Source organism: Phalaenopsis equestris, unplaced genomic scaffold, assembly GCF_001263595.1.
Source record: "Phalaenopsis equestris unplaced genomic scaffold, ASM126359v1 Scaffold000414, whole genome shotgun sequence".
Lineage (NCBI taxonomy): Eukaryota > Viridiplantae > Streptophyta > Magnoliopsida > Asparagales > Orchidaceae > Phalaenopsis > Phalaenopsis equestris.
The window spans coordinates 951,392-974,890 of NW_018164855.1; the positions used below are offsets into that span (position 1 = coordinate 951,392).

Here is a 23,499-nt window from a genome sequence, read left to right on the forward strand (position 1 = left end):
AAAGAAAAAGCTTACGATAAGGTTCCAAGAGATATCCTTTGGAGAGTTCTCGAGAAGAAATGTGTTGATATGACTTATATTCAAGTCATTAAAGATATGTATACTAGAGTTGTTACTTGTGTTCAAACTGAAGGAGGATTGACCAAATATTTTTCTATTTCTGTTGGATTACATCAGGGATCGGCTTTAAGCCCATATCTTTTTGCTTTAGTTATGGATGGTCTTAGTGGACATCTACAGGAGGATGTACCTTGGTGTATGCTTTTTGCTGATGATATCTTTCTCTTTGATAAAACAAGAAAAAAAATCCAGGAAAAACTTGAAATGTGGAGGTCTACATTGGAGTCTAAAGGCCTTCGTTTAAGTAGAACTAGAACCGAATACATGGAATGTAATTTTTAGTAGTAATAGCTCTAGTGACAGAAGTGTGACTTTGGGTGATCAAATTATTAAAAGATGTGAACGACTTTAGATACTTGGGTTCGTTGTTCAAAGCAATGGTGATTTAGATGGGGATGTCAATAGTAGAATTCAAGTTGGTTGGTTGTGATAGAAAAGTACCACTTAGACTGAAAGGAAAACTTTATAAGACAATTGTGAGACTTGCAATGCTCTATTGCGCTGAATGTTGGCCTTCAAAAGAGAAGCATAATAATAAGCTAAGTGTTGCCGAGATGAGAATGATTAGGTGGATGAGTGGCTTTACACTTAGAGACAAAATGTGAAATGAATATATCTGTGATAGGGTTGGTGTAGCTCTTGTGACAGACAAAATTACAGAAAGTCGTCTTAGATGGTTTGGTCACATTAAACGTCGACCATCTGATGATCTGACTAGGAGAGTAGATGTTTTAGATTCGACTTGTGTTAAGAATGACAGAGGTAGACCTAGGAAGACTTGGGCTTATTGAATTAAAAATGATCTTAATTTAGTAGAACTAGATGAAAATATGACACTAAATAGGACGCAATGGAGAAAAAGGATTCATGTACCGACCCCACGTAGTGGGATTAAGGCTTTGTTGTTGTTGTTAAAAGAATGTGGAGGTTATTCGAAGAATTGTGCTACCTTAAAATTTGTAGTTCAAGTAAATATGGAGGAAATTATTGAGAATAATTTTTTTCAATATATGGATTTTCTAGGTTTGAAGGTGATGGTGGAAGTTTTCTCCCTTTTTATAATAGAAGATATTGGCAACTAATGGGTAGATTTTTATTTTTTTTTAAATTTGATGAAATTGAGGACAATCTCTTAAGTGATCCCCTCCAAAAATTTTTGTTGCTATATGGCTTAATTATAAATTTTATTTGACTTTAGGTGTTTTTTTTGTTAATTTTTTGAGAAATTTTAAGTTCAAGGCTTACACCTTGTCTCACCTATTTGAACATTTCTTATTACATAATACTTTTAAAATAATTCCTCATTTTAACTATTTGATTTTTTCTCTTGAAATTTCATTGCCATGCGTGGGCATGTGTGGTTAGGGCTTAAGTTATGCTAAACCTAGCGACCACATGCTTGAATTGGGGTTAACATGTTTGGTTGGTGAAAAAAGATAAAGCTACTATAAGCTTACAAAAAATGGTTGCTTGGTTGTATTTTGGCTTAATTTGTTTCTTTCACTCATCATGTTCTAAAATTGGGTAAACATGCATTAATTTACTATTAGAAGTTAATTGTGATGAAAAATTTAGTTATGCATTAATTTAGTTTGATGACTTTTTAAAAAATCTACAAAAGCCCTCACATAAAATAAATGATTTTGAACCGGTGCAGGTTAATATAAATAAAGAAAAAACTTATAATTCGAACAAATAATGTCACATCTTGTTCACTTAAATATAAAATCACGTTTCAATATAATTTATATAATTAGTTTTTAATGTTTTAAATGTTGTTTATTTTTTATGTTATTTATAGTAGTAGTTATATCATGTCAACTTGTATAAATATAAAATTGCTACAAAGTTGGTGCATGAGCGCCGGGTCACTCTTTATGGGATATTGATCCCATATTTGTTTGTAATCTGAATGAAGGTGGTAACTTTTTTGTAACTAAGATCTTGGATTTGACACTCTTTATATACACGACAAAACACTTCCTGATTTAGATAACAAACAATAATGGCTATGTTATATTACGAAGTAATAAATAATGATTTATACAACAAAAACGACGACAAGCCTTTATCCCACTAAGTGGGTTGGCTACATGAACCCTTTCTCTTCATTGCGTCATATTAAGTGTCATATTTTCTAATAGAGTAAATCATTTTTTATACAATATGCCCAAGTCTTTTTTGGTCTGCCCTCTGCTTTTCTTAACGTAAGTCGAATCTAAAACATCAATTCTCCTAGTTGGTTCATCTAAAACATTTACTTTTTAGGTCTACCTCTGCCACTCATCCACCTAAGCATTCTCATCTCAATAAAACTTAATTTTATTTTATGTTTCTCTTTTAAGGGATAACATTCTGCGTCATAAAGCATTGTAGGTCTCACCACCATCTTATAAAACTTTCCGTCAAGTCTAAGCGGTACCTTTCTATCACACAATAGGCCCGATGCATTCCCCCATTTCAATCAACCAACTTGATTTCTATTAATAACATCCCCATTTATATCACCATCCTTTTGAACATTAAACCCGAGATATTTAAACAGTTCACACATTCTAATGATTTAATCATCCATAGTTACAACTCTGCACTAGAGCTACTACTACTAAAATTACATCCCATGTATTCAATTTTAGATCTACTGAAACAATGCCTTCTGACTCCAATGTAGATCTTCATAATTCAAGTTTTTTCTGAACTCTTTTGCTAATCTTATCCACAAGGAGGATATCATCAGCGAAAGGCATGCATCAAGGTACATCCTCCTGTAAATATATAGTAAGAGCATCCATAACTAAAGCAAAAAAGATCAGGGCTTAAAGCCGATCCCTGTTGTAATTCAACTGAAATTGGAATATACTCGGTCAATCCTCCTATTCGAGCACTAATAACAACTTTAGTATACATATCTTTAATGACTTGAATATAAGTCTTGAATATAAGCAAATCAACACCTTTCTTCTCTAGAACTCTCCAAAAGACTTCTCTTAGAATCTTATCGTTATTTTTTTCGTAATCAATAAAATCATATGTATATCCTTCTTACCCTCTCTGTACTTCTCCATCGAACGTCTCAATAATGTATATCTTCCATAGTAGGACTTTGTAGCACGTCTTAACATAACATCTATTATAACTTATATCTTCCATAGTACGACATAAATCCAAACTGACTATGAGAAATCTTTGTAGCGCGTCTTAACTTATGTTCAATTATCCTTTCCCATAATTTTAAAGTATAATAGATCAACTAAATTTTCCTCTATAATTTGCTCACTCTTGAGCATTCCCTTTGTTCTTAAAAATAGAGACCAAAATACTCCTACACTGCTCAAACATATTTTTGGTAAATAAAATAATATTAAAGAGTTTAGTAAGCCAACAATATCCCAAATCTCCTAAATATTTCCACACTTCAATTGGGATACCATGAGGTTCTGCTGATTTTTCACCTTAGTTTTCCTTAAAGTCTCCTCAACTTTATTTTTACTAATGTGATGGTAAAAATAAGACATTTTGTTATTATTACGATATTAAGATCACTAAGGTCGATCATATTTTAAGAAATTTAATTGAAAAGTTTATCAAAATACACCTTTGTTGAATATCTTTCTCTAAGAAAAGTGCTTTTTGGTTTTCATTTTTAATACACTTGAATTAAATCTTTACTTTTCTTTTCTCTTTATTTGGCTAGTTTATGCATATATTCTTCTCACTCTTTAGTATCTAATATATTATAAAGATCAATAAAAATAGAATTCTCAGCGTCACAAATTGTTCTCTTAGACTACTTATGGGCCACCTTCTATTTTCCCAGTTCTCGAAGTTTTTTTTTATTTAAACCAATTTTTATAACACAATTCTTTATATTTAATCTTTTCTTGCACATTATTATTCCACTACCAACTTTTTTTATTTATAAAATTTTTTCTTTTGATTCTCCAAGTAGATCTTTTGTCACTTTATCCCACATAAAATTAGCTTTTTCATGAACCTCCTTAATCTTGAAATCTTTAAGTTTACTCATATAAAAATAATTTTATTTGCCTTTGGTGCCTCCATCTAATTCTATGACAATATTCAAACTTGATTTATGATTACAATGTGAACTAAATAATTCATGTTAAAGTAAAAGTCTGAAACAAACAACTAGCACAAAGATAGCTCATCAACACAATATGAATGAATGAATTTAAAATTACAAGAATGGTGCTCAATTTAGATAGATTTACCAAAGCAACAAAACTGGTGATAAAAATCAAAATGAATGTTGGGGGTAATAAACTCGATACCACTTTATTTTGTGGTAAGCCTTATGTTATTATCCCCCCTCTCTATTTTGAGCATAAGTTAATCAGTTGGAAATAGGCATAAATAATAATTGCATATTTAGAAAACATTTTTGCGGTAAGCCTTGCGTTGTTATCTCACAGCTTTCTATTCTAATTGGCTCTGACTTGCTCTCTTTGATGTTCTTCATCTTTTTTTTCAAGTTAATTAAAATATTTAGTTGAGGAACATTATAGATTTCTGTCATGACTCGTTTGTCATCATCATAAAATCATCCAATATAGTTATTCAAGCTAGTACATAGAAAGGATAAGTATTTCTTTTTTGTTAATACTATGAATCATTCCTTCTATGTGCTGAAGGTGCAACAAAAAATATTAAATAATCGTGTGTGACGGCAGTTAAAAGTTCCTGGGCATTTCTATTGTGCATCGATTTGATAGTGCTTCAAGTGGTAACCTCGATTAAAAGCTGAGAAATTATTTGTGTTTGCATAAGCTTACTCGACCAAATAATATTTTTGATGAAAATTATGTCTGCTTTAGCATTACATTTGTAAAATGAAAAAGAAAAATTGAGTTTTGGAAAGCATTGATTGCCACCAGTAGGTTTTTTTTTTAAATCTTGGGTAACATAAATCCTACCCTTCTTAATTGGTTGGCTATGCTTGTGTATATCTGCAATAGATTCTTTAGATCTGGAGCATAGCTGCTTCAACAACGTAACAAATTTCAAATTATATTATTTGAACCCCTTGTGGTTGGTGCATTTTGTTTCCAACAAATAAATACAAACATTTTACCGTCAATTGTACTAATAATGTTCTTCAAATATGGTTAAAAGGGTTGTTTTGTACACATTTATGGATGTCAATTTTGATCTCCATTTGGGATCCTTTGCATATTTTCGAGTAATGCTTATTATAGTTTGAAAAGGATTAATGGAAAATATACTAACCATCTTTATGGAATATTTGAGAAACTTATATATTTGATGCTAGGCGTGTCAAACCCTCTCCCTACATAATGACTCCTAGTTGCTTGTTCATTGATGCCTTGGATATGATCTAACATGCATGGGCCTTAGTAGCTCTTGCTTTGCGAAATCCTGATTAGCAAACATTAATTTAATTCTTTTTCCATAGGGTCATCATCTTGAAGTTTGCTTATCAAATTCTCCAGCACGTGCATTTGAAATAAATTTCTTGCATTGAACATATGCTATTACTACATGTACTAATATCCTAGTATTATGGAATAAAATAATAGCATATAAATAGTACCTCACCGATAAAATTTCAAGGTTATGAACTTTCTAGATTATTTTTAAAGGCACAACTTAGGAGATGATAATAACCTTGTATGTAAATTAAGTCTTATTCTTCTTATTTAGGATTATAAAATAGGGTTATATACTCATTGACTTCTTTATTTATAAAATAGGGTTATTTATGAAGGATATCCACTTTCTTAAATAGGATTTGGGTTGATATATCATACGTGCTCGTGTAGTCTTGTTGTTTGATATAACATCAATAGTAACATGATAAACCTCACACTTCAATAGTGTGACCAGCTGTCTTGAAAACTAGCTATTATCTGTGACATATAAGCTCAAGATACTGACCCATCTCTTCATTGATCTAGGTCTATTAGTGGCGAAGTTGTGTAGAATCCTCATCACAGTTATGTTTATTTCACAATTGTTGCTTCAGTATTTTATTTAGTTTCTATTGGTGCAAATTAGATATGCATCTAAGGATCTTTAGGTTCTACCTTGAATTGTGAGCAACTTGGTTTCCATCCGCTATACTCATTGAAACCTACATCATTTGATGAACAAACTTGAGCCCCTTCATAAGATGGCAATCAAAATCAAAATCTCCTCGGACATCATCATGGCAAACTTTCTCGAGGTTTCCTTCTCTGAGGCCCTTAAGATGACCTCTTGAACCAATTTTTTCAGGAACAATTGTGTCTTTTTACAACGTTACAAATGAATCAAATAGTTATCATGTAATATGGGCATGTCAAGTCTCTCCTAGATGGAGGTAAATCACAAAATTAACTACAATTACAAATCATGTATGCTCTACAATACACTCCTCTGCCTGTTAAATGTTAATAATAAGTCCATTTTAAATTCCATCGTTTGTTGCAAAAAATGATGTTTTGTAGACTTAACCCCTATCACTCTTCTTCATGAGTCGGTAGAACTTTCTAAATAACTTCAAAATTTTGAAGCATGTTTTGACAAATTTATTATCGGCATACTGGCCACATTTTTTTTTTGTTGAAAGGTTCTAAAATATATTACCATGCGTGTGGTGTGGCATTGTCTGGGGCCACATTTCTAAAAAGCTATGAATTGAGCTACAAATTTATGAGAACTTTGTATGTTGAATCTTCTAGTTCGTTGACTATGATTTCCTTCCTTTCTCTTGTTTGTTTGGGATGCACTAGTGAGACGGTTCGTTTTCAACTTAGGATTTAAGCCCAACTTACACATGAGCTTATTCACGGGGTATTTCATCGCTTCAAATATCCCCAACATACACTGCACAAATTTTCTGATGCGTTCAGGTTGTCATAGAAAAAAAATCGTGCACGGAAGTTGTCAGCTCAAGTAATACAATTAATATTAATAATCAAGTGCCCACCAGTTCGTGTCAACACAATGGGGAAAATTGGAATTGTGTAGATGATTAAGTATTGTGTTACCTGAGTTTACTTCAGAAAAATGTAAATTCTCCAACCATCATTGGAACAAATTGATCAAACAGATGCAATATTGGCTAAAATCATCAAATTTTACCATTTGAAATTGATGAAAATATAACTAACAAACTTGGTAATATGGCGCCCTAGGATGGTTACCATTTCCTTCGGAAGGCCTACCAAACTGCAACAAGAGAATGGAAATGTGCAAGAAACCATAGCATGCTTATACATATAAATAAATGTGGAGCTCATTTGAAGAGCCATTTGATCAACATATAAAGCCAAAATAGTAGCTTTATCTCATCCCTTCATATTATCCATGATAAAATAAGCATTTTTGTAGAATGTCTGACTTTAATATGAAAAAGCAACGGACATGCTTATATTGTGGCCAAAAGGACCAAAAATAGCGAGTGATCTCACATTCTCTACACGTCAAAGAACACAACAGCCCTCCCATGGTGTTAAATCAAGAATAGCTTTATTAAACGTTAATGTAATTCTAACAAAGGACCCGTTTGGGGCAGTGGGGCAGCTTATAGAGTGCGGCGGCGTTTTCAAAACACCGCCATCCTGTTTGAATACAGCGTTGGGCGTAAATTTTTGATTCCGCGGCGTTTTAATATCGCTATTTTCTTCGTAAATTCGCAAGCCCGACTCCTCCCGCGTATAATTTTTGCGATTAGGGAAGAATTATTGTGGTGCCCTTCGCATCTCCCTCGCCCTCGCCCTCGTCCTCGCCGTTTCAAGGAGAATCGATCCTCCTCTCCTCTGCTATTCCAGTTGCTATGCTCGCCCCCTTTCGTTTATCCTTCCCGCGTCCTCCGTTGCTGGCTTCCGAGCTCTTTTTCTTTGTTTTCGTCTTTTTCTCTTGGCAACGGAGGGCAGAGTAGGATGAGCTCAGGAATACAGATGTTCCTTGGATTTTTCTGATTTCCAGATCTACGGAGGCTTTTAGGGCGTTTAATCAGTACGATCGTCTCTTTTTTTCTTGGGATTCAGAAATTTGTGATTTATGCTTCATGTGAGTCATCTGAAAGTTGATCGATGGTCATTGAACTTGTGTGTTTCTACTCTGCAAGAGGATAAAATAATATTTTGTGCAGTTGTCTTTTATGTTTGTTGATGGGAATACTGCGTCTACTCTGCAAGAGGATAAAATAATATTTTTAACGGTGATTTTGGTTTTTTTTACCATGATTGCCTCATTTTTTAAAGCTTTTTTTATGAGTTTTCTTGCAGAAATTTATTGTAAACATGCAGAAATTTATGAGTTTTCTTGCAGAAATTTATGAGTTTTCTTGGAAATGTATGAGCAAGATTATAAACTTGCGTAAATATTGCACTTGCACATACTACAAATCTCTATGATTTGAGACATCTGAACTATAATAGTTTGAGGCATTTGTTTTATATATTATTTTCCATATACAGTTATGTTGCAAACAACTTAACCAAACAGAAGCAAAATGTCATTCATCTAATAACAACTACCAGTAAGCTGTTCTAAATAAGCTGGTTCTAATTCCCATCAAAGCAGTATACCTTAAAGACTTGTAGGTCACAATTATGTGGTCCTTGTTGGATTATAGTCATTCTATATCACAATTTATTGCAGAAGTGTTAAAACTTTTTTTGTATTATATACTTTTGTGTTCATTTTATTTATATTGCAAACAACTTAACCAAACAGGGGTAGAATGGTCATTCATCTAATAACAACTACCAGTAAGCTGTTCTAAATAAGCTGCTCTAAACAACAAGTCAGCTTATTCTGGTAATCTGCAGATTATCAAATTATTAGAATAATCTGCTTATCAGCAGATTATAAATAATCAACAGCTGCCCCAAACAGACCCAAAGACACCAATTTATAATCAACTATCATTTTGGTTTGCAGTTTAGTTTTTTTCATTTAATTGACTTCTTGTTGATAGATTTAGAATCAATAGCATGGATTAATGTTAATTGCTAATTATGATGCTTCCCAAGTTTTATAGAAATCATTTCTTTTACCTTGATAGAAATTGTCATAAAAGCACGACACACAATAAAAGAAACAAATAACAGTTATCTGACCGTCTTTCTAGGCTAGAGCTTAGGTTTTATGGTTAGTTGTTAACCCTTGATTTTTCTCATTTAGATTTGCAACCAGCAATGACGATTTTCGGCACATTATTATTGTTGCCTCAACAATTGTTAAATAGGTAGTAGATGTAGTACTATATTGCGGGTAAGTTGTAGTAATTAAATTTCTATTTTTCTCATACATAAAATGATCATCAGTGCATCAATAAGGAATAATGTTAAGATTGATGCTAAGGATATAGCACAAGGAGGTAACCAATGATAATTGGATAGAAGTTGGGATTCATATGGAAAATGGAAGGAGTTAACCAAATGCTATAAATTAAAGTTAACATTTCAGGCAACACTCACAAAGATCAAATGGAAAATGATTCATATGGCCACGAATAGTCGGGCTAAGCTATTGATAATAATGGTGATGAAATCCTCATAAATATGGATTTCATACCTTTTGTTTCTATATTGAGTCATAAATTCATGGCAACAAATCTAATTATAAATGTTTGCTGAGAGATGTGTATTAGTGTGAGTGCATATGATTGCTCTTTTTTTATTTTTTGCATTCATTTAAAGCTTCCAGATTTAGTAAAGTTGTTTTCATTATTCAAATAATTTTTGCTTAAGATAATTTTATTTTTCTTATGACTGATTCATGTTTGAGAATTTATCTTATTTTAATCATCTTCTTTCCTACAAAAATGCAGATCGAATCTGCTCTTCCAAGTCTTGCAAGACCCATAATGTCATTGGATAATAATGAAGATGCTATAGTTGGAGCGCTAAAACAAAGCTTGGTAATGTAATTTTTTTAGACGAATATTTTACTGTACATCACGCCTTTTTTTCTCATTGCATAGTTTACCTGAGTTGTATAAATGCGAATGCTGAATTTTATTTTCTATTCAACACATGACACCTACTTTAAACTTAAAGTTGACCTTATTTTATTTTAATAACACTATCTCTTGTAACAGTTAATGTACTTTATATCATTATTTATGGTTATTTATTTGATAATAAACTTTTACTTTGGGTTTTTCATGCGTTTTTACCAAATTAATATCACACTATGTCGATGATTTAATCAGAATAATGCCTCCTGAGTCATTCCATTAACTCTAAATATATTTTTTGTGTGCTCATGTTCTTTTTCATGAAGCAGGAGCGACATAATAAATATATTGGCCTGAAACATTAATCTTGTTGAGAACATATTGCTAATCCACATAGTGGATCTGTTTTAGTGGAACTATTCAAGAAAGGATACCTACATATTTCTCTCCTCCTGATATGTTGAGGCCATAAGAAGTGTTATGCCTAAGAACGGAAGTTATGAAACTAAGTTTTAGATTAAAAAAATGAAAAAAGAATAAGACTATTGAAGATTTTTTGCACATTAAATTGCTAGCAAGATAATAACAATGAAACAAGAAGACGAGAGAAAACTTTGTGAGTGTTAGAGAAGGGATTGAATTTTTAAGGTTTGACATAGTCGTCCAAATGTCACTCAAAATCATCCTTTATTGTTTTTTTCAGCAGTGTAAGAGGAAATATGTCTGCTTTCTAATGTTCTTATTGAGGTAGAATATGTTTGATTAGATATGCATCAGGTTACAGCATAAATCAAAAGGAAAGCTGGATGTATGTGAAAGTACATAGTGAACTGGTGACCATCATTAGACTAACTGTTAGTTGTTTATGCATTTTGTATATTTTTACACTTATTCAGTTCCGTTACTTTGTTCCATATTTCATGAAAGTCATTGGTTTTGATTTTTTTTATTCACTTTTTCCATACATTTTGCAAAAGTTTTCATCCCATTTATTGCTCCACTTCAATATGAGATAATATGCCAGAGAATCAAAATTTTAATTTTCGTGGTCACCATTTCCGCCATTCTTTCCAGCTGATCGAAGCTGCATCCAAGCCCCCATCTCTGATTACCTGCTTTTGCCTAGTTTCAATGTTTATTCATTTTAGTTTTTCTCATCTGATCAGAGGCATCTGGAGAACCTAGGTGCACAAAGGGCAGGCTTGGAAGATATGCTTAAAGAAATGAAAAGGAAGGTGTGCATTTTTTTTAACGTTCTTTGCAGGCTTTTACGCACAAATTTGTTAGAATGTTTCCTTTCATTTTAAAAAACTGATGTTGCACTTATTTTATTTATATCTGCAAATGATTTTGCTTGAAATTTTAGTTTTCCGCTTGACTTTTGTTGTGATGGCTAAGTTAATGAACCCTCAGAAATTGCTGCTCCTTTCAATAATGATTATTACTGAATATGGGTTAGGTGAAACTGGAATGTTACTGTTGTAAAAGAACAGTTCAAGTGGTTTATATTTTGAGAAGTTCCTCAGGGGATTGATCACGTGAATGGTGCACCTCCTAAAATGTAGATTCAAGCATGAGCTGTAATGAGTAACCCATTGACACAATTTTCTGGCCATGAGCTCTAACATTCATTTATTTCCAACAAAAGTGTTTGCACCTGAAACAGTATGTTTATAAACTTATTTTGCAGTCTGCCTATTAACGTTTCACATTGGTCAAGCTGTTTATAAATTTTAATCTTAGAAAGCAATTTGCATAATTTTTTTCAAAGCTCTCTACACTTTTTAATACTTCTAAGTATTTGTTGTAGATTTTGCTTTTGAAATGGGTAGTTATAAAGTCATCTTGAGTTTATCTCTGAATTTCTTAGTTAAGTTCCTAGTTAAAAATAATAGAGTAATCCTAAAAAAAAGCCTGATTATATTGCCCGCATTCCTATCTATTTTTTCCGTTTCTGTTGTAATGTTTCCTGGCTTTGCACGGGATGTTAATGAGAATCCAAATATTCTGGAAGAATGCAATCCATACTAATATCTTTTTTATTGCAGTTTGTATTTTATCCTGTTGAGCAGTCTGCCAAGATGTTCATTTGTTCTTTACAATCTATATTCGGCCAACAACCTAGCACATGTAGTAGCACAGTGTATCTGCCTTATTTCTCAGTCACTGTGATGTAACAGCATAACCAATTCATAACCATTCGTTATTTCTGTCTTTCCTAATGCTCAGCAATCTAGGCTGCTCTATATTTATTGTAACAGCTATAGATGATCTGAATCCATTGAAAATAGATAATGAATTACTCTGTTTTTCTCTATATTTCTATTTCTACTAAATTTATGTGGAAGTTCTCATGGTATAGAAGCAAGTCCTAGTCCAACAACTCTCTCTACTCCTTTTTTAATTCCCTCTGATAGATTCTCCTCCTTCTCGATCCAGCCAGATGGAGGAACAATTTATCCACCAAAAAGCTACTATTACTATTCCACCTTTCAAATTCCTAATGGTTTTTCTAAATGATTTGCCAAACACTGCATTTCTCGTTTGATAATCCCAAATCAGCTGTTTACAGTTAACGGATTTGACACGTTTGATGGCTCCTCTTCCTGCTTGACATCAACAGCCAAACTTCATTAAACCTCAGCTACGCCATATGGAAACCAATAATAGACAAAAATCTATTAGCCGCTTTATACTCCATTCCCCTGACAATTTTACTTCTTCTTCTTTCCTCAGAATCAATTGCTACAATTTTGGATGCCCTCGCCAAATGCGTTCAATCCTCAATTCTGCCTCATGCACTTGCTCCTGAAGGTTCAAAAACTGAAAATATTAGCTCGGTTCTTTACATAAGTTGAATATAGAGCTTATATTGTGAGAATATATCATCCATTACCCTTGCAAACAATCCCATCTTCCATGCTCGCACCAAACACATCGAGATGGATTTTCCTTATTTCAGAGGCCACATAGCTTCTAAAACTCTTACCATTTGTCATCTAGCAACCGGTAATCAGGCTGCTGACATTCTCATCAAATACGTCTCTCAAGCTTACTCAAGTTTCTTAATGAACTTCGGATTCAGTGACTTGATTTCTTTGTTGGAGGATGAATAACAACCTAATTCGGCTATCAAACTAGCACATGGAACAGCACACAGTCTCTGTCCTTATTTCTCAGCAATTGTGTTGTAACCGCATAACAAAATCAGAACCATTCATTTTTTATTTTTGTACCTCTCAATGCTCAGCAACCTAGGCTGATCTATATATACTGTGACATATTTTAGATGATGTGGTCCTCTGAATAAGTATAATGAGTTATTCCATACTTCTCTGTATTTCTGTTTCTACTAACGTTTCCTGGTTCTCAGTTCTGGGAGATGCAAAACACTTAATTTTCTCATTATCAGATGTGGATGAATTTACATGGAATGCTCAAAATCAACTAGAAATTGTTGACGTGGTTCAAGCTTTTATTGTTGGATGCTTGCAGGATGATATACTACCAAAACTGTTGGCTACAAGTGGATCACATGAAGATCTTTTCAAGAAAGAGATAGCAAAGTATGATTCAATCCGTGAAGAAATTGCCCAAAATATAGAGGCACAAGAGCAGCTATTGCTTCAAATTCAGGTAAAGCATAGCATCCTTCTGTGCAGAATGTGATTTTTTTTAAATTATTATTATTATTATTTTGGCAGTGAAAGATCAAAATGAAAGAGGGATTTTTTTAGAGGATTTTAAGAATAGTTTTCTGCAGAATTTCAGTCATTTAAATAGATAATTATAGTAGGACTTGATCTAATCCATAACTAAATAAACTTCAAAAAGCGAAAAATCTTATGTATATTAAGGATGTGCTTGGGGCAGCTATAACTATTTCAAAAAGCAACTGTGAAGCTGTTTTTTTGGATTTATTATTGTTAGAAAGAAGTTAATGGTGAAGCAGTATGGATAATCTGCTATGCTGCAGCTATTGAGAAAATAAAGATTGTAATGTCTTTATGTATGTATTAACTATAAGTTCGTTGTTTCGAAAATAATTTAAACTGAACAACATAAATAAATTTTAACAGTTAAAAAAAAATCATAAATTTATTATTATACTACATCTGGTATAATATATCACTTAACACATAATAATATGATAATAAAAATTACAAGTAATTTATTATAATTAATGCTATTATAACATCATTCTTCATGTCCAAACAATCAAGTTTTTTGGAGAATTTTCTTTTCAGAGTTTCTCTTCAGGCATTATCACTATTTGAAGTCGATTCTTCACTATCATCAACCCATTTAAAATAATTACAATCATCTATTATGGGAGACCTATAAAATCTTCTCACATACATAGCTTCTTGTCCTGAAGTATACTAGGAATATTGCATATCCAGTTGCAGTGTATAACTTTAGAAACATTTAAATTTCTTGAACTCATTTCATGAGAATGCAAAGTCTTAAGGCTTAATCAAAAAATCACATTATATGTGTGATATAATGAGTAAGTAAATAAATAAAATAAGGGCTTTGAGTTAACATAAAAATATGCATAATCAACCGCTATATGAAGGCGGATGACCAATAAAAAAATGTGATCTTGGTTGCCTTTAAGCATTTATTTCCAAACTCATATATGTCGAAAAAGAAAACAAGCTTAAGGTCATCCAGAGGAATCCCTAGACATATGACTTATCATAAATCTTACGAAAAAAAAACTAAAGCAAGTCTTAACGCAACAACACAACATAATATTTAATATTTTTTTGGATTCAACAAAATTTCACAATTCACAAATCATTGATGAAATAAATAAATACAAAAGAAAATAACTCAAGCAAAATTAAATGTCTATGGGTTGTTTGTTTGGGAGAATTTGTAGTTTACTATAAATTTTTTGTAGGGATTTTAGAAAATTATATGTTTAGTTTGAAGAATTGCAAATATAATGTAAAGTATGAATGAATTTGAATTTTACACTTTACTTCTTTTTGATCGATTTGTAAATTCAGTCCATTTGGCCAAATTTGAGATTTACATCGATCATCTATGTAAAATATTATCGGCAGACCGCCGCTTGCCCTCGCCGCCATTCGCCGCTACCCTCTATCTGTCTGTTGCCTCCTGTTGCTACATGTCATCAATCACAACCCCACATTGTTGTCTGTCACTGCTATCACCCGCAGTCCACCATCATTGGCCAATCAACGTAGCCGCCACCCACTATTTGCGACACGTTGTCCGCCGTAAGACACCAATTGTCAGCTGCCAGCATGCTGTGGTTTGTTGAAACCCCGCAACCACCATTTGCGGACTGTCGTTTGTCGTCTCCCTATCGTTGAAGCAAATCGTCGCTGCCTCTGTTCGCCATCAACAACCCAATCCTTTGTTCGCATCCACCTCCCGACGTCGCAGCTTGCTACAGCAGCCTGTTGCTTCTCGCCGTTAGCTGCCGCCGCTTGCCATTGCCCATTGTCGTCTCCTGCAGCACGCCCACCGCCCTTCCACTATTCGTCTTTGTCGCCATCTTCTGCTGCAGCTTGACAGATGCCATCCGCTGCTCGCAGTTCACTATTGTTGTCTGTTGTTCTTAGCCACCCTTCGTCAGTCGCCGCTGCCAAATACTGCCTGTCATTTGCCAATAATATTTTATATATTTTGAAATACATTATTTTCAACCTACTTCAAACCAAACAAAAAAAATATAAAGGCTTATGTTTATTTTACGGTGAACAAAACAAATATTTCAATTACGATGCATTACTTCTATATTACATTCATTTTATATTGCATTACATTTTCAACAAACAAAACAACCTCTAAAGTACACAACAGAAATAACCAGGAATATAAGATTCACTCATCAAATAAAGCATTTGTAATATGTTCCCTTAGTTGAACCATAATCAGCTTCACCATCCTGAGGGGTGATCCTCAACGTCTTCGTTATCCATTATTGATAGACCAACCTTGTTTTCATAAGCCTCATGTGGAATATATGTGTGATATGTCTCTAAATTATTAAATTTAATGTCATATTTTGAAGGATATTGTGGTATATACTTGTGTAAGACAAACTCCTATATATTGAAACACATAGCAGCATAAAAATTATCCAAAAGAACGCTAGGGCCATATGACTCATCATAACCAAAAAAAAAAATTTTATCCTCTTAATAACATTTAAAAAATTGCATGACATCCACATCCATTCTTGGATTTTAAACCAAAGCTTCCAAACCACCATTGCATATCTCTATTGTAATAGCAGATCATATAGTATCAATTTGCATGACATCTACATATATCAATCTCAGCAATTTTTTTCTTTTTGAACATTTATGGCCAATAATCCTTTGCTCACACCCTTTGTTTAAACACTAACCAAACATACCCAAATTTTATGTTGTTGACTACTTGCCCAAGCCCACCACATGCAATTTTTATGTAATATCAACAACAAAACAAAGTAGAGGGCAATGCACATTAAACGGTAGGCTAGAAGGAAGAAAGAAACCAAAAATCAATTTGAAAACCATCCTCATAACCCCAAGCCAAACCAATGCAATCAGAGACATTCACATATAAGCCATAACCAATCGCACCCAACCGCCACACAGTAAGATGAGAGCCGTATAAGTCCCCCCAATGCCCCATCATTTCATATTGCAGTATACCAAAAAATCCAAATGAAATCAGAGAAAGCCATAGAGAAGCTATAACCAATTACACCTGAACGCATAGAGAGGGAAGAGAGTCCCATAAGTCTCCCATGCTCATGAATTCACATTTCTACACCAAAGAAACCAAAAAAATCACAGCCCCAAAATCTGATGATCTGATTAGGAGAGTAGATGTTTAAGATTTGATTTATGTAAGGAAAGATAGAGGTAAGCCTGAAAAGATTTGGGCATATTGTATAAAAATGATCTTAATCTATTAAAATCAAGTGAAAATATGACACAATGGAGAAAAAAGGATTATTGTATCTGACTCCACGTAGTGGGATAAAGGCTTGTTGCTGTTGTTGTATTTTTTATACAGTTATTACAGCTTGCTTGCTAAATACCTTACTCTACCTTTCCCTATATCACTGCGGTTATTTACTCGTGTTTTTTTCTGTGTTTTCTCTCTTGCTCATGCCAACATCACTTTAATTTACACTCATTTAGTCCTCATTTAGTCCTCATCATAGGTTAACTTTTTCGTGCTAAAAAATACTTGCCACATGGTACAATCAATCCTACCCCTGCCAACTCTCAACCCCACCAACCTTCATCCACCTTAACACTAAGTATTTCCTTTACACATAATTAACATGAATAGATAAATTTGAAGAATTGTAGTTGTTCGATCCAATAATTTTAGAGGGCCATCACTCTTTGATCTAGTAAGATTTAAGCATTGCGATAACTGATCTTTGATCCAGCCAACTGTTATTCCTTGTTTCATGTAAAGCTTAAAGACCTTTGTGTATTCAATCTTTAATTCATCTGGAATTTTGCCTCTCTGTGCTGCTCTTTGATCTAGATAAAGGGAATCATCATTATTTTCACTAATTACTCACAATAAGAAATTCAGTAGTGATTCTTGGATCATTATCGGATGATTGACATCATAATTGTTAGGTGAACATAAGCTCTTCAATGCATCGAAATCCTCTGAATTCTCACAAGAGGAGCCTCAAATGTCACGGTTGCTTTTATAACCATCAATTAGAAAAATAAGAAAATAAGGATAAATATAAATAGAAGACACAAGTAGTAACTTCTTGAAAACGTTTTAAAGACTGCACATGAATCATTAAGGCGATCATTGTTTTTTATTTGGTTATTGTGAGGACTTGCGACCATCTATCTTTGATCCAATTAAGACAAAGGACATCCTTGATGTTGATTTTATATCCAGCTAGAGTTTGAAGCTCTTTGTACTGTCTTTTTTTTTTTATCCCATTAAAGTTTAACATCCCTTAATTGATCATTGATCTAAGTTTATGGAGACCAAAATAACCTGACTAAAAATATGGCGATGATTGTTGAAGTTTCACAGGGTAATATGCATTGTGATTGTTTTGTGGCTCTAGTGCCATGGTTACATTTAATACCATTGTTTGGTCACCAAAAAGTGTTTGAATGTTAAATATTATTCACCTAAGTCACGGATAAATAAGAAACCAAATATGCATGCAAACCAAGTAAATGAGGAAAGGGAAGTTTATTTGATCAAAATATTTATCATTTTGCTAAACGAGATCAGTCTAGGGAGCTTCATAAGATCTACTATTTTGAAGGGTGAATAAAATGATGATTCATTGGACTAGAGTTAAAACACATATTTAGATATGAGCAACTCAAATTCCAAACCCCATTAAGGATTTGTTTGGGGCCGTTGTAGTTTTTTATATAGGCATTGTGATGTTATAGTAAGAAAATCAACTTTTTCAAAAGTTATGGTGATTCATGCTCAGATAACGTGATATGCATCTAAAAATTGAAGTTTACATGTTATATATATATATGTAAATACATAGGAATTGAGCGGTATGCTAAGTAAATCTTTATATATATATATATATATATATATATTCAAAAAGTCAGATAACAACTTTCTTATAATCATCAAACTTTAATAAATATGGCGGCCAGAAACAGCTTCTTAACACGAAAAATTATAGAAAGCAGCAAGTAACTGATTCAATAAGTAGATTTGTGGTGACGTACTAAAACGCAAAACATGCAGAAAATTGTCCCAAATAGACTATCATTTTGACATGATATAAAACATGAGTTTGAATAATTAACTGAAGGAAGGGTTTAATCTCCCAAAGACTACCCTATAACCTAATTAGAATTCACTGGTAAACATACGAATAGGGCCCATTTAAATATTAATAGTAATTCTTTGTATTGGTTATGGGGCCATCTAATATGCAACTATGAATAATTTTGTGCAAAATCTTCTTAAACTATTTTATTAGTTTGGGATCCAGAACATATGTGTGATACATTAAATCTCCCATCAGCTACAAAACTTGAATTATAGAAGTTGATGGTTTATATGACTTAATATGGGGGTGACTTGGGTTTTTATTTCAGAAATATTTATTTGTTTAAGAACTAAATATATTTTAAAATTATTTATTAAAAGTAACACAAATAATTCATGGTGAAGTAAAGCGTTCAAAATAGTACAGATAAGGACAACCAGAGCGGTTTTTATGTTTTTTGGCTTGCAAGCCTACGTCCATGCTTAGGTGCAATAAGTCATCTAGGATTCTTGTGAAAAAAAAAGTCTTAACACAGGAACTGAAGCTTGTACACCTTTTTTGTTGGGGGAGTCGTACTCTTCACCTTAGTTGCAGGCAACAGTATCATTTCTAAGCCTGTGAACCAATGAAAAATTAGTACTAGAAGAAAGTGCAGATTTAGATTGATTTTGCATGTGGATTCTTTATGCCTTAATATATATGTGTGTGTGTGTGTGAGCCAGTGTTTCATAGGGCGGTCCAATTTAAGTCAATAATTTGAATTAGGTTAATTTAATCAATTAAATATGTGAAATAATTCAAGTTTTAGCAAGTTATAGTAAACTTATTGTATGGTGAAATTTTCATCATTAACTTTGCGGGGGCCTGAAAAAGTGTTTGTGGGGGCCAATATTAATCAATTTTCATAGGTCACACAACAGTTTGCTGTAGGCCCGTTTAATGTGTGGGGACCTGTAATACTTAACTGATGCTCATAAATAGTATTAATTCTCAAATTTTATTTTTCAAAATATCTGTCACCTATTTTTTTAATACTGTCATGGTTAACTTATGGTCCTACAATCATGAGGATGGTGTTATGCATACTGAAAAAGGAGCGATCAATCAAGACACCTCACGGAGGATGGTGAGGAAACAACTTTTTGATATTTGGCGTGAAGGCCAAGTTGTGTGTTTAGAATTCAATATATCAGGAGAACGCTCATGTAAAGTGGGGGAAAAATCGAGACAAGGAATTAAGTTAAAAAAACAATCTAACTTAAAGAATGCGCGTGAATCATTGAGGGGCCATCAACTTTGATTTGATTAGTGTGAAAACTCACACACATTTTACTTTGATCCAATCAAGATAAAGGCCACCCTCGATGCTGTTGATTTGTGATCCCAGTAGGTGTTTTACATCTTTTGCATTATTGATTTCTGACCCGGCTGAAGTTTTTCTTCCCTTACTCAATTTTTGTTCTATGTCTAGGGAGGGATATCTTTCATGTTGGTGGTTGGGTTTGCTAAAAAATAATCCAACAAAAAATATTGTAGCTTGAGGAGCTTGGATAGGTCAGGTTTTGGATTTGAATGAGGATTTGTTGAGAAAATTAATGAATGAAGGGGGCTTTGCCTGTTATAATGAACTGGAGTAATAAAAATGTTAGTTAAGATTCTATGCATGAAGGGGATTAAAGTTGGGTGATGTGAAGTAGGGTTCCAAGTGTTTTGAGTTTTTATGGCTTTGCTTTCCTGGATGGTGTGATGCATGAGAAATAAATGTGGGTGACATATCAAAACGAGGGAAATGAATGGGAGGGAAAAAGTTGGCATATTCTGAACGCACAAAGGTATCGGATTGAGGATGAGGTTGTGTAGATTTTTTAGTATTTGGATTCCTTACGGTCCTACCAATCATGAAGATGAAGTTATGCATGCAAAAAAGGAAACAATCAATCAAAACACCTCACGAGGGATGGTGAGGGAACAATTTTTTTTTAGTGGTTGGCATATATACAAGGTGTAAGCTTAGAATTCAATAATGCTACGATAATGCTCACAAAAGTGGTGGTGGAAAATCAAGAGAAGGAATTTTGTACATTTTATAATGAATATTTTTAACTTTGCTACGAAATGGGGGTTAGTGCTAGCTGGGGATAGGAGAGAGACAAAGAAGGGGGAGAGAGGAGAATAATCGTTATAGTATCTTAATGTTCATAAGAGAAGATTAGAACCTGTTATATAGACTATATGGGTTCACACAAAGAATGGAATTATCAGGCTAGTAAAAGGACTTAAATGTCCTTGTTTATGAGATAAACATGATTTTAAATAACCGTGAATTATAAGATAAATCTGAAACATGACAAACTTGGTGTAACAATGTAAGGTGTTGATCCTATGTGGATATTGCTGATCATATTGTGCTCTGCATCACTACTGCTTTTCCAAACATAGCCTACTGCTTTTCCAAACATAGCCTACTTTTCTTTATGTAGATCATGGCATGGAGTTGTGGTCTTTGAAATGACGGTGATTCAAATTTGAAAGTATGAATTGGATGAAGAAACTACGGTTTTTTATTTTATTATTGAATGCAGATGAAAATGTGGATTATTTTTTGTCATCTGCTTAGGTTACTTTCTCTGTTTACTTTCAAGTCCCCATTACATTGTTTACCGTGAAGTTTGCACTATTGCCATAAAACATGGCTTGTTAGAAGTGATGAGAAGTCTCTTTGCTTTCCTTTCTTATATCTGGCTAGAATGCGTCATTTCTCGTGTTTGAGTTTCTTTTGTATTTCAGGCACAAAATGAAGAGTTCGCTGCCATATTTAATCTCGAAGATTATAAAGGTTCTCATCCTTTATTCCTTTCGTTTTATTTAGAGTTTTATGTTATCAAGGCATCTGGTTTGATCTTCTGGTAAATCTTGATCAAGTATGCCTGATAAAATGTGATGCACTTTTCAAAGTCAGTGAGATGCCAGCTTTCTTTCATAAAGTATTAGGGACAATTACATACATAGCACCCGAAACATTGTTATTTACAAATCTAGCACCTTCTGTCATCCATTTTTCAAATTCTCACTCAAAATATCAAAATTCATGATAAAACCCCATATTTTTCATTTTTATCTAATTCACAATGGTTTGATTGTGACACACGTAAATACATTGGTTCACTGGTTCAAAAATATCAGCTGTGTGCTAGAGTTTGTAAATAACAATATTTCAGGTGCTATGCATGTAATTATCCCAAATTATTAATGATGAAATCATGATAAATCGGTTACACCTTAGATTTTCTTATCAAATGTTCGAGGCCATGTTAGTCTGTCTTTAATTGATTTTCTAATAAGGTAAGTAAATATTCCTAGCATGCAATTTGCTAAAAGAAGCACAGCATTAGCTTCTGTCACTGCGTTCAGACAGAACTTAAATCAAGGTGTGGTTGTTTCTTTTTCAGAGTAAGTTTTAACTGTGGAATTCTGTGGACACCTGGTTTATTTTGGAACTTGTTATTCATTAAGTACAAATTTATCATTCTTAATCACTTTCAGTCCTTGTGTTTTTCTTTTTAATCAAACGAGAAATCTGAGAAAAAACATTGGATTGATTATTCTGCATATTTAAATTAGTTCTGCATATGACACTAAATAGGATGCAATGGAGAAAAATGATTCATGTTGCCAGCCCCACGTAGTGGGATTAAGGCTTTGTTGTTGTTGTTGTTGTTGTTGTTGTTGTTGTTGTTGTTGTTGTTGTTGATTGTCAAAACTTTCCTGAGCTAAAACGAAGTCCTTATGACCAGCTGCTCGTGACAAATGCTACAAACAAATTGCTGCTGCCATAGCAAAATATCAAGAAATTAAAGACAACATCAACGAGGGAATGAAGTTTTATGTTACTCTCCAGGTATCCATCTTCTGTTCTAATCCGACCAATCTCAAATGAAAACTGCCATGCCTTTCCTCTCTGCTTTTAAACTATCATGTTGTTCATTTCATGAAAGGAAAATGATCCTACCTTCACGGACAAAATATTCAATGGGAATTTACATACATAGCATACAGTTTTTATGTTTTTACTCATCTCTCACCTAAACATTCATATTTACACACACAACACTCAAATCATTAATATTACATAAAAAATTAACACTATTGTCACTTTTTAAAATAGAAACACACATTTTAATTTATAGGTTTAAAGCACCAAAGTAATATATATTTAAATGTAAAATTTTAGGTGCGAGACAGGTAAATACATAGGAAATGCTTTAACGTATGTAAATTTCCTAATATTCAAAATCTGAAAGCTTTCCTATCTCTCTCCCAATAGGATGCAGTAAACAATGTGAAGCAGCAGTGCAGTGACTTTGTTATGACCAGAAACATTCAGTGCCGCGAAATGCTCGAGGATGTGCAGAGACAAATGGCTGGGCTAAACTTTGGTTCGGGTCCGTCGAACCCCTCAAGAACCGGCTCCCATCCAGCAACGGATCCACAATCGGCATCCCGGTTCTCCTTTAAGTTACCTTTTTTCCACCAACCCGCTCAGCACCCAAGGCCTGAGTTCTCTCAGCCATCATATCCAAATTACACGCCGCAGCTGCCACAGCCGCAGCCGTCTTACCAGCAGGATGCCAATCAGCCACCCAGCCATGACAACAGCCAGCCAGCTTTCACAGGT

General features: G+C 33.5%; 1 protein-coding gene across 1 annotated transcript in view; it reads left to right on the forward strand.

The window, feature by feature from the left end:
* Positions 1-23,499, forward strand: part of LOC110027109 (ALG-2 interacting protein X) — a 45,888-nt gene that overhangs the window by 21,145 nt on the left and 1,244 nt on the right. Inside the window, exons 3-8 of the mRNA XM_020728404.1 lie at positions 9,923-10,012; positions 11,218-11,286; positions 13,547-13,687; positions 21,612-21,660; positions 22,619-22,722; positions 23,149-23,448. Coding sequence (XP_020584063.1) covers positions 9,923-10,012; positions 11,218-11,286; positions 13,547-13,687; positions 21,612-21,660; positions 22,619-22,722; positions 23,149-23,448 — 753 coding nt within the window. The remainder of the gene's footprint in view (positions 1-9,922; positions 10,013-11,217; positions 11,287-13,546; positions 13,688-21,611; positions 21,661-22,618; positions 22,723-23,148; positions 23,449-23,499) is intronic.